The 13,020-nt window shown below is 34.3% G+C and overlaps 1 protein-coding gene across 7 annotated transcripts in view; it reads right to left on the bottom strand.

Moving 5' to 3' along the window:
- DCAF6 (DDB1 and CUL4 associated factor 6) overlaps positions 1 to 13,020 on the bottom strand; it is a 168,834-nt gene that overhangs the window by 74,019 nt on the left and 81,795 nt on the right. For all 7 annotated transcript variants that reach the window (XM_007172465.3, XM_007172467.3, XM_007172468.3 and 4 more), the window contains exons 8-10: positions 8,977 to 9,070; positions 7,400 to 7,519; positions 5,772 to 6,032 (exon numbers count right to left, since the gene is read on the bottom strand). In XM_007172465.3, coding sequence (XP_007172527.1) covers positions 5,772 to 6,032; positions 7,400 to 7,519; positions 8,977 to 9,070 — 475 coding nt within the window. The remainder of the gene's footprint in view (positions 1 to 5,771; positions 6,033 to 7,399; positions 7,520 to 8,976; positions 9,071 to 13,020) is intronic.

Here is a 13,020-nt window from a genome sequence, read left to right as displayed (position 1 = left end):
CCCCAGGAATTTTTCTACAGAGCTCAATTCAGCTATAAAGATTATGAAAGGACGTAAATAAATGTATAATAACCTGAGCAGACACAGTAATTTGTAAATAAGCAGGAATCCACGCATAAGCCATGAAACACTATCTTAAAAAAATTCAATTCTCATGGTCTGAGTGGTCCATTAATTAGAAACACATGGATCCTTTAGGTGACTCACTTCTCAAGGTGAGCCCCCAAAACTGAGTTTTGTATGTACTGATATCCCCATCCAATCCAAAGAAACCACCTTCTCTTTCTTAGACTAAAGTAAGACCAAAGGAGGCAATTAAACTATAACACACTGGAATGAATGCCTCATTTAACATTCTCTCATTATAGAAAGCTCCTTACCATGGAAAAAAATTACAGATAACACAAAAAATGAAGACATTTCTAGACTTAGTTTAAGAAACAACTAAAAGTGATGTCTGATAGGCATTACTAAGAAAGAAAAAAATATTTTATAGTTACTTTGAAATACTTTTTATAAATAAAACTATGAAGATTTCATTTTAACCTATCAGCTCACAGTCATACCTATCTGGTTTTGTTTTTTTTTTTAATACTTGTTGAATTCTTTTTTTCCTTTTTCATTTGCATTATTTATTTATTTATTTATTTATTTTTGGCTGTGTTGGGTCTTCGTTTCTGTACGAGGGCATTCTCTAGTTGCGGCAAGCGGGGGCCACTCTTCATCGCGGTGCGCGGGCCTCTCACTATCGCGGCCTCTCTTGTTGTGGAGCACAGGCTCCAGACGCGCAGGCTCAGTAGTTGTGGCTCACGGGCTTAGTTGCTCCGCGGCACGTGGGATCTTCCCAGACCAGGGCTCGAACCCGTGTCCCCTGCATTGGCAGGCGGATTCTCAACCACTGCGCCACCAGGGAAGCCCCCTATCTGGTTTTTAAATAGATAATCTTATAACCATATTTTCAAAGGTACAGTCTTTTGTTAAATATTCAAGAAAAGACCATGTATAACATAAGAATCAAAATGTTAGATTCTGGGTTATGTATATAGAATGTAGTTTCAAATGGTCTATGTGAATGAAAATAAAATTCAAGAATATGAAGGGTGAAGATGTCCAAATTTTAAAAAAAGATCTACCAACTGACTTCAAATTCCACTTTAGTGTATTTTATCTTCCTAATTCAGCTACTATACCCAAAGCCAACTCTGTGGCCCCCTCTAGATACACTACTCTTCAGGTATGCATTTTATATATTCACCTCACTGCGGCTCCATTTTTTCCTCCTACCCATATTTCTGTCTTGATTTTATCATTTATCAAAATGATTTTTTAAAAGTATTTCCATAAAATATTTCTGGAACAAAGTAAGAAAAAATATCTATTCAGTCTTACGTGGTCTGGACAGCCAAGGGCAAATAATGGATCCAAAAGCAATAAATGACTGGATGTCCATTCACAGCATCTTCCCTAGGTATCATCAAATTTGTGGAGCCTACTGGAAACATCCAGAATGAATGAAATGGGACTGAAACTATAAAGACTATAATATAGCTAAATATTCTATATAGGTTATACTAGCTTAAAGATAACAGTCTTAACAGTATCATTAAAGAGTAACTATTGTTGGGAAGAAAAAGAGGCTTACGTAGAACAAGATAAATAAAATCTCTGTCTTTATGAGAGCATTTTCTAACAAGAGAAAATAGGTCATAAACAAATGAATAAAAAATAAAATACTTACAAATTTTAATAAGTACTTTTCAGGAAATAAATAGGGCTATATAAAAGAAAATAAAATTTTAGGGAGGATAGGAAAGGAAGATGAATCTAGCTAGGGTAGTTATCAAAGACCTCCCTTGGGTGACATTGGAGCTGAGAACCAATAAAAAAGGAAGAGTTTCTTCTCAGGTACAGAGATCAGTAAGTACAAAGACTCAGAATCCAAAAGAAAGAGGCAGAAGAAAACTTGGCACATTCAAGGAACTGAAAGAAAACCAGTACAGCTGGAGCGTAATGATCATTAGGAAGTGAGAATGTGGTATGAAATGAGGCTAGAGATAGGCAAGGGCCCAGCCATATAGGTTCTTTTAGGTCCACAGTAAGGAGTTTGAGTTTTTTCTCTTGTATTTATATTTATAAACGCAATTAGAAGTCTTTGAGGGGTTTTAGACAACAAAACTATATAACCTGATTTAACATTTTAAGATACTCATCCTGGCTGCTGCATGGAGAATAAACTATAAGGGAACAAGAGTAAATGAAGAGAGATCAATTAGTGGACAACAAATGATGTAAGATGGAAAGAAGTAGAACATATTTTAGATACAGAACCAACAGAACTTGTTGATGGATTGGGTGTGGGACATGAAGGAAAGCAAGGAATCAGTAACTCACAGGCTATTAAAATAAGCACATGAGCAGTAGTTACAATTTACTGAGATATGAAATGACCAAGATGAAAGAGATTAGTGAGACGGGAAGGATAGGAGGATAAATTAAATTTCAGTTTGGACACATTAAACCTAAGATGTCCAAAGATAACCAAAAAGAAGTCAAATAAGCAGTGGGACACAGGAGTCTACAACTCAGGGTAGAAAATCAGATTGTCAATATACATTTGGGAATCATCAACTTAGAGGAGATATTAAATGCTATGGGAATTGATGCAATTAACCAGGGATAGAGTGCATGTAGAGAAGAGAGCACAGACTAGGGGTTTTACTAAAATATTGAGAATTATAGAATAAGAAATATCAAAAATGGCTACTGAAAACCAGCCAGAGTTGCTAATAAGAGTAAGTAGGCAAAAGTGGTGTCATAGATGCCAAAAAAGGTAAGTGTTTCAAAAAAGAAGTGACAGACTACGTTAAACGCAACTGGGTTAAAAAATCTACTAACTACGAACAAAGAAGTATACTTTAAAATAGGCAAAATGGAAGTCACTGGTGACTTTGACAAAAAGTTTCAGTGGAAAAGGAGGTTAAATGGCAGAGTGGAGTTGGTTGATAAATAAGTGGAAGATGGTAAGAAAATGGAGACAGTATATGTAAGCTATTCTTTTGAAGACTCTAATTATAAAAGGAGCAAAGACTTGAGTCTGGAGAGGAATATGGGACAGTTAAGAGATATTTTTAAGACAGAAGATAATTATAGAGCATGTTTGAGGTGGAAAGGAAAAATTCAGTAGAAAAAGGTAATAATAAAGATGCAGGAGAAGGAGCAAAGTCCTTGAGAAGCTGGAAAGAGATGCACTGGCTAGCTTTTGTTAGGAGCAGATACACTTCTTCCCAAAATGTGACTGCTTCTGTCACAGACAATGTGAGTACAGATGCTGGAAAGTTGGGAGATTCAAAAGTAGGAAAGTGAACGCTTTTTTTCCCCACTGTGAATGAAAGAAGGTTATCAGCTAGGGGGTGGGATGAGGGTAAAGGGCGGTGCTAAAAGTTTGAGAGACATGAAGGTGTGAAACAGACATTCTGTCTAGGTGCTGAGCAACAGTGTTGGAAGACTGCTTTAACGCGGAGCGCCAATGAAATCTGTGGTCATGAATTTCTTCACTATCAGTGACTCAGTTGCAGACTAAGAGAAGGCAAATAATTAGGTTCAGTCAGAGATGGAGTTTTGCCAGGAAAGTCTTCACATTCCCACTGTCCCTCTCCCTCAATCCAGTAAAAGTGACAGAGGAAATGCAAGGGACCTGAATGAAAGATACAAACATTTACATAAAGAGGTATCCACAGCAAGGCAAGAAGCATACTTTTTGTTTTCTCTATCTCTATGCAAGGCAATAATAGGAATCATGGCTCTAGGATGACACTCCCACCTACATGGACAATTCCTACTATCCACAAACCCATCTGGACTTAGAAGTGAATAAAAGATTGAGAAAAAAAACAAAACAAAACATAAAGAGCATTAAGTTCTTATTGTTAAAATGCTAAACTCTGGGATTATGAAAGGCCTATTGTCAAAACAATCACAAACATAGTCTTTAGATGTTACATCTAATATCAAATCATCTTCCTCAACAGCAATACTGTCTTGGTAACATGGAAATATTCCAATTTTCCATAGTTTAGTCAGCCAAAATTCTTTGCATAACCTACCAGTTAAAAGTATTTCCTATGTTTCTTTGAAAAATATGTAGACAAAAGTGCCAAGTAACGTTCAATGTTGCTTGATCATCACAAAAATGGTTTTTTCTATTTCAATGATTCAATGAAATAGAAATAGTATTCAAGTATTTAATACTTACATCAAATATTAAAAAGGATTTAGTAATTTCAAATGTAGTATTAGAATGTGTTAAGTATCTATGACAAAAAGGAAAAATGAAATTCCATACTAAGTAGTTTACTCAGAAATGTATTTAAGAAACAATTGGAATCAGTTAAGATTCAGTGGAACGTGAACATGAGATAGGGAATCTTCTTGCTAAGTTTTGACCAAACTTATAATTGATCAGAATCTTTAAGACTATTCCCAAGCATGCTATCACTTTAAAAAGTCTTGTTTTTACCAATTTTACCTGTTTTGAAAAGCAAACTTTTAAATGATTCTGTCCAGACTTCCCTAACCCTCCAAAGTATTTTATTTTCCCATAACTTGAAATGCTGTATCAATCAGAATGTGGAAAATCTAATTTTATAGCTCATCTTTAGGTTATTATTATAGGTAAATTGTACACAAGTGTTATTTAACAGCCACATAATTGAGTCTGGCTTCTATTCCCATAGAAACTGAAAATGAATTACCAAAAATGGGATATACTGATAAAAGAGTGCTTAATTTAAAACACCCCATATTTGGTGATCTGGCATCAGATTTCAGAGAAGCAAGAATAAAGTGACAGCTTGGCAGTTAAGCTGTTAGGAATTTTTTTTATAGGCTTTAGCTGAGGCATGCCAGATGTATCTTTAGTTGCTAATATTTTTGATTATATATTGAGGAATATACTTCCTTATAAAAACTCAAAGAAAAATATGAATGAACATCTTGTTGGTTATTATAATTACATGTATACATTTAAAATGTCAAGTAAACTACAGACATATCTGCTAAAGATTACTGATGTAAACACTAGCACATTCCATAGCTGGGGGTGGGGTGGGGTGTTTGAACATGAGGAGTTGTAATATTGAGAGGAAAACACAATTTTAACAGAATTTAGAAGTTGATTTTTTTCACTAACATCAAATACCAAGAAGACAAGGATTTGTTAAGATAATTTTTTTCACGTAAATATAGGAGAAATAATTCTTTTGGTAAATTGTATACATTGTTGACAAGAGACCACATAAAATTCATCATAAAGAATGTATTAAAAGTATGTCATGATTTGAGGAAAAATAATTTAAAAAACATAAATACAATGGATCTAATAATAATCAGGGCTATATTTTCACTATCACTTTAACACAGACAACCAAAAAAGCTTAAGAAAGATATTTTGGTCTATAATGGTCTATAAAAGTAATTGTTAAGTCAAGTGCATTAAACTACGTCAAAACACTATCTGCTGGTACTTACATTTTTTAAAGAACTGTCTTGTGTAAACTGAAGATTCCTGCTATTTGTTAAAATTCATGCAAGTGAGGCATACTTGAATTTTGTTTTTAAGTTACACATTCACATATTACATGTCATTTTGATCATTTATTCCAGCAAGAATAAGTTGATGTGATTTAGTATCTTTCAAAATAGCCCAAAAAGAAGTTTTCATTGTCAGAAATCATCAGATGAACCACAGCCTATTTAAAGAGTAACATCCTCACCAGACTGATGATGTGTATGGTGTCCAGATGCCTCAACAGACTGCCTTTGTTCACTGACTGGAGAAGACAGCAAAGAAGCAGAATGAGGGCTTTCTGTAGAAGATGATGCTGAATGAGCCTGAGCTGACATCGTAGAGGATGTAGAAGGCTGAAGAAACTGTTCAGCTGGAGTGTCTACTTCCATAGCAGTTTCACCCACTTCCAAATCAGTACTTGATGGGACCGTAGGAAGAGTTGAAACATCTGACTGACTAGTTCCACCTTCAAAAAACACATCATAATACAAATTCAAATACTACATGCTTTCCAAAACCAACTACTCTAGAGATATGTTCAAGAAATACGTGTGCACAGACACACACACACACACACACACACAGAGAAACAGATAATTTCAGGATATCAAAAGCACCCACCAGGCTAATTAATAGGGGTAAAAAATTTACCTATGGCACATTCTTGTTATAATAATCAACCTTTCAAGCAGAATGCTCAGTATGGTAGCTTGACTTACACAAAGCTAAGTAACAGCTTGAAAGATTCCTATAAATAATGTCTAGTTCCTTAAGTTTGAAGATGATAATTCTGATTTAATAGCTGGATAATAGGATATGGACTTATATTAATATATTTCTACTCTATAACATAATGTCCTTGGTAAAATATTTAATAAAAAAATTTTATTAACAAGAGTAAAGCTACAAATAGGTCATAACAGGATTAAGTTCCTGATTCCCATTTCATTAGCAGTAATGTGTTAACCACTAAAATAACATGATGCAGTCATGATTTTAAAAGGCTTGAATGTCTACTATGTGTTGTGCTAGGCCTTGTGCTATCTGCAAAGGAATAATTAAGAATACTCAATAAACATTAAAAATTTCCTTGATTTTGCTTCAAATCTATATTATTAAAAGAAAGACAGAATGAACTAATCAAGTTCATGTCTTGCAAGATCCAACTACTACAGAATATAAAATTTTTTCTTTTAATCATCTTGATTTAAATATTTCTTAGTTTAAATTTAAGCACAAATGTAATTAACTCTTAAGCAAATCCATAGTCTAAGAAATCTTTTTTAAGTTTGTATGCAGAATTTAACAAGAACCATTTATGGATGAAATTCAACAGAATTTTTCATTTTGGGACTTAAAACATTTAGGAGTTAACTTTCATACTCCTGATTTTTGACAGAGATAAGTAACTTGCCAAAGACCACAAAGCTGGAAAGTAGTGAACCAAAATATGAAAACAGGTCAGCTAACACCAGAAACAGCAACTGACTGCCATGGTATATAAGTAACCAAAAGAAGAAACTATTTAATTATATAAAACTTATCTAAAGAGTTTTATCTCTATCCCTTCTCAGAGCACATACAAAAGTACTTACAATAGGGGATATCAGAGTCTCTTACTTTTTTTGAGAAAAGCAAAAAATGAAGGCTAGGTCTAGAGGAGCAAATTATACCAAATACCCTTTGTTCTCTACTGCTCCACACAATACAATAAGAACCTTATGATTACTAAAGATATAAAACATGGTATACATTAGATGATATAAATAAAACTGACTTCAATAAATAGTTTTTGCAGGTTTTCTGGTAACTTTAATTAATAACAAAAATTACCTCTGGGTCGAGATCTTCCTCGTCCTCTATTGCTTTGTGCGACTTCGCTTGCTTCTTCAAACCACCTTGATAACATGTCAGACATTCTCTGCATCAGTGACACATTGGGACTTTGCTCTCCTATGACAACACAGGTCTTATCAGTGAATTTAGGAATAGGTCAGGATCTTTCATTAATGCAAAAACCTTGATTTGAAGGCTTTAAAATGAAAGCAATTTTAAAAAATCAAATCGCCTAAATAAATTATATGAATGTATATATAAACCTGTTAGGGCTATCATCACATTTTATAGTAAATGTTTATATGAATGACTCTCCATCTCTATTTTGAGTTCCTCAAGAACAGGACTTACATCTCCTACATGTTTGCCAATTCTTAGGTACTTCCACACTACCACCCCTACCTCAACCCACATCTTTAGCGCTAAGAGTAGACAGCTAGGAAGGGCTCATGAATTCTCAGTTGAACAGATTGAAAGAAAAGTTTGACCTCTCACTTAAATTTCCTTAAACTGAAGGTTTGCCCTCTCACTTAAATTTCCCTAAACTTAATTTATTTTTATCATCATTTACTGCAAATTCCACATAATTGAAATTAACGGAAACCAGAAAAATTTTTATTTATCTCTTTCCTCCCCGCTTTTCTCCCCTCAAATATATGAGTATTTTCTTAAGGACATTTTCAAATTAAGTATCACATCAAATTGAAACTGTGACAATTCTATTTTACAATCATATAATTTAAAATGGAAATCATTTGTTTTTGAATTTTCTGTGAAAACAGAATTTATTTTATGCTTCATTACCTTTATATAATGTAGCTTCATATTTTAAAATATATTAAATAATACCAACAATAATATATTGGGAAATATGCTTTTGATCTTAAAAGATTTCAGAAATCATTAGAATAAGATTTTTGCTATAGATCCGTTTATTAAAATCACACACATTACTTCTATTTTAAATGTGCCATCGTAAGAGACTTCCCTGCTGGCACAGTGGATAAGACTCCGCACTCCCAATGTAGGCGGCCCGGGTTCAATCCCTGGTCAGGGAACTAGATCCCACACGCATGCCACAGTTAAGAGTTCACATTCCACAATTAAGAGTTCGCATGCCACAACTAAAGAGCCTGCCTGCTGCAACTAAGACCCAGGAAAAAACAGGAGGAAAAACAATTTTTTTATGTGCTCTTATAAAACTCTCAGATTGGAAACTGTGAGTTTTCATTGCTCTTTATATCAAATACAAAGGCAAAAATTACTATGTTTGATAATACCCAATGTTTTTTGTGGCAAAAGACATTCTTACACTTTCAGTGGGAATACAAAATAGTGCATACTTTTCAGAGGGTAATTTGATAACTATCAAAATTAAAATGTAATTATCCAGTGACCCACACATTGTACTTCTGGGAATTTATCCTAAGATACACTTACTTGCACAAGTATGGTAAGATATGTATGAAGAGGTTTGTTACAGCATCACTCATAATAGTGAAAAAAATGGAAACAAGTTAAAATATTAATTTTTAAATACCATATTTTTAAAAAGCTGACCAAAGTATAGTTACCATCTCTTTCTCGTTCACTCTCAGGCCTTGCTCGGGGTCCAGTATCTGACCAATCACCACGAAGTCTCAAACGCTTAACTGGAGGCTGCCGTAACTAAAAGATGAGGAGAAAACTCATTTGCTCAATTCTTAAAGCACACTGTAAGTCTAATAGATTCTTTCCATCTTCTTACTTTCTTTATTGAGATGCTAATCAAACTATGAAAGATAGCCATAAATATCCATTGATGTTGACAGCCTATACTTATTATCTTCAACCTAAAGTTTGAATGCAACTTTAAAATCATGTAAATGTGATATCTAATCCTACCTGTATCACTTTCCAACTGACAAGAGGAAAGTTACCTAACTACATTGAGCCTAAGTTTTCTAGTATGATGATAAATATAGTCTAGGTAAAGTACCTAAATACCTAACTGGCAATAGAAGTAATCATTATTTTATTATTATTACTGACAATTTGCTCTCTGGTTCTCCCCCAGCACCTATTCCAACCCTGCATTACTCACCTCAGTGTCTCTACTCTACCTTGTTGCTCTCATTCTCAACTATTAACTTTTCCTCCTACTTCAGAGAAAATAAAGTCAGTTCTATAGAAATGACATCAATTTCCTCAGTTGCATTCTACAATTTACCTATATCTACTTCTTAATTCCTTCCAATCTTTCTCAGGAGATGGATCACTTGTTTTGTTTAAGCTTAATCTCTATCTGTGCTTTTTATTTCATTCCTTGAACAATTATTCTCTCTATACCTACATTCGTCTCTTCTCTCTTGGTTCTTCCTCACAATATGCTAAAGGTTCTTATCATTTTTAATAAACAAAACACTTCAATTTCATATTTCTATCCAGCTACACTCTTTTCTCATGCTTTCTGAAGCTTTACTGTCAAGCCTCTTTTAAAAAGTCTATATTTGGGGGGGTGGGATCACCTGGGAGACTGGGATTCACATATATACACTAATACGTATAAAATAGATAACTAATGAGAACCTGCTCTATAGAACACGGAACTCTACCTCACTGTACAGTAGAAACTAACACAACATCGTAAAACAACTATACCCCAATTTTAAAAAATAAGTCTATATTCATTCTATTTTTATCTACCACTCCTCTCTCAATTCACTGAAGTCAATCTTACGTTCCCATTTTTCCACTGAATTCATCCTCACCAATATCACCAGTGAATGATCAACGACTAAGTTCACTGATCAATGATAAAATGATTAAAACTCAATTTGCAATTCAAATGGCACCTTTCAGAGATTATTTTATTTGATGTCTATGGCATCTGACACTCTTAATCACTCCCTTTAACAGTTACATTTTAACATCTTTTTATTGAGATATAATTCACATACCATAATATTTACCCTTTTAAAGTAGACAAATCAGTGGTGTATATTCACAAAGCTATGCAACTACTTGTATCACACTAATCCAGAACATTTTCATCACCTTAAAGAGAAACCCTATACCTATCAGCAATCATTCCCCACTTCTCCCTCTACTCACCTCCTGGCAACTACTAATCTACTTTCTGTCTCTATGGATATGCTTATTCTGGACACTTCATGTAAATGTAATAATATGTGGCCTTTTGTGTATGACTTCTTTCACTTAGCATAATATTTTTCAAGGTTCATCCACGTTGCAGCATATACCAGTATTTCATTGCTTCTTATGGCTCAATAATATTCCACTTTTTGAATATACCACATTTTGTATATTCATTCACCAGTTGATGAACATTGAGTTCTTTCCACTTTTTGGCTACTGTGACTAATGCTGCTATGAACATATGGGCAAGTTTTTACGGGGACATGTTTTCAATTTTCTTGGGTATATATCTAGGAGTGGAATTGCCGAATCATATGATAACTTCTATATTTAACTTTTGAGGAACTGACAAACTGTTTTCCAACGCACCTGCACCATTTTATACTCCTACCAGCAATGTATGAGGGCTCCAATTTCTCCACATTTTCATCAACAATTGTCATTGACTTTTTTATTTTAGCCAACCTAGTAAGTGTGAAGTGGTGCCTCACGGTGGTTTTGATTAGTGATGTTGAACATCTCTTTATGTGCTTAATGGTCATTTGTATACCTTCTTTGGAGAAATGTCTATTCAAATCCTTTACCAATTTTTTAATTAGGATACTTGTCTTTTTATTGTTGAGTAGTAAGTGTTCTTTATATAACATATTCTGGATACTGGATTCTAAATCATAAACCAGACATATGATTTGCAAACATTTTCTCCCATCCTGTGGGTCACTCCCTTTTATTCTTTTCTAACATAACATTCATTGATTTTTCTTTTTTCTTTCACAATTAAGCAGGTTTTAATAGCAATCTGGTGACAGCTTAGCTGTAAATTTTCTATTTTCTCCTGGAAACCATACCAAGCAACAAGGAGAATGGGAAAAAAAAAAGTCTCCATCCTCAGCAAAGGAAACAGAAAAAAAAAAAAGACCCCACAAATTCCATGTTATGTGTAAGTATGGTTAAAAGCAACTGAGAATAACAAAATCTGCAGAGGAAGTCACAAGTGTGACAAAGAATAATCAGAAGATTAGAGGATGCCTAGTGTGGTAGTTGTCTAAAATCTCAGACAAATAATCATTTCCAGAAAGAGACAGACTCACCCTGTATATATAAATTGTACTTAAGAATTAAGAGCTCTGTTCCATGGTTACGAGAGAGAAATTTTTATATTATACAGGCAAAGAACTGATGTTATAACCTCAGCAACTATTTCTGGAACAAGATCTTCAAGTTAAAAACAGTCCTAAGTTTGATTTTTTGAGATATGCAAAATAACCCACTCAAGAATGCTGAAAATGATACAGCATTCATTCAATCAGTCATTCAATAAAAATTTTTTTAGCACCTTTCATGTGTCAGGTACTACTCTAGGTATTGGGGAAAGATCAATGTACAAAACATACAAAAATTCCCAATGTCACAGAGTTTATAGAATACATGAAATTAAGAAGTAAAATATACAGAGAAAGTGGCAAGTGTTACAGAAAAAAATAAAGTATCAATAGAAAAGGGTGATAGGTAGTACCAGATAATTAAGGGTTACAATTTTAAATAATGTGGTAAGGTAGGATCTAACGGAGAAGGGAACATAGGAAAAGCCCTATAAGAAGTAAAGGAAGAAGAAATCCAGCTATCTAGAGGAGATCATTTCAGGCAAAATAAATGCAAAAGCCATAAGGTAGCTTAGCCTGTCTGAGTAAACAAGTAAGCAGATGTAGCTAGAGCAGAGTAAACAAAGGAGAGAGCAGTAGAAGTAACAAGAAGCAGATGATATAAGATCTTGAAGCCACTGTAAGGACCTGAGTTTTGTTCTGAATGAGGTGGGGAGCCATTTGGAGTGTGGATCAGAACAGTGGCATGATTTGACTTACGTTTTAAAGGATTACTTTGACTACCGTGTAGCTAACTAAAGAATTGGAGGGGGTGGGTATGAAAGCAGGGACCTGGTAAGAAAGCTACCATAATAATCTAGGAGGAGAGATGCTGATAACTTGGAACAGAGTATTAATAGTAGAGTGGGAAGCAGTATTACAGATTTTGGATACAGGTTTCCCCTACTATCTGAAAGCAGAATGTTCCTATGAAAACTTTCATTAAGTCGAAATGGAGTAAAATGAAGAAGCAATTACCTTAGGACACATCTTGCTAATGGATGCACAAAATAAATTGAGATGAAGCACAGATGCTCACAGACACAATTCAATGCTACGACAGCTTGATGCTGAGATAGAGACACAATTCAAAGCTACGGCAGCTTGATGCTGAGATAAGACACAATTCAATGCTGTGGCAGTTTGATGCTGAGATGCCGAGTATAGTTCACTGGGAAGGAGCTTGGTGGTGCCACTTGCTGCTCAGGGTGCACACTGCAAACAAATGCCAAATGCCATTTTCGCTTTTCACCTTTTTTTTGTAAAAGCGAAAATCCTCTTTGGATTTTTTAGTTAGTGAAAGCAGGTACTAAGCAGGTCTTTAGTAAAAGCAAAGTG

The sequence above is a fragment of the Balaenoptera acutorostrata genome, chromosome 1 (assembly GCF_949987535.1).
Source record: "Balaenoptera acutorostrata chromosome 1, mBalAcu1.1, whole genome shotgun sequence".
In the NCBI taxonomy this organism is placed as follows: Eukaryota; Metazoa; Chordata; class Mammalia; order Artiodactyla; family Balaenopteridae; genus Balaenoptera; species Balaenoptera acutorostrata.
Note: the sequence above shows the minus strand (reverse complement) of the source record. Positions and strands in the feature narration are given on the sequence as shown.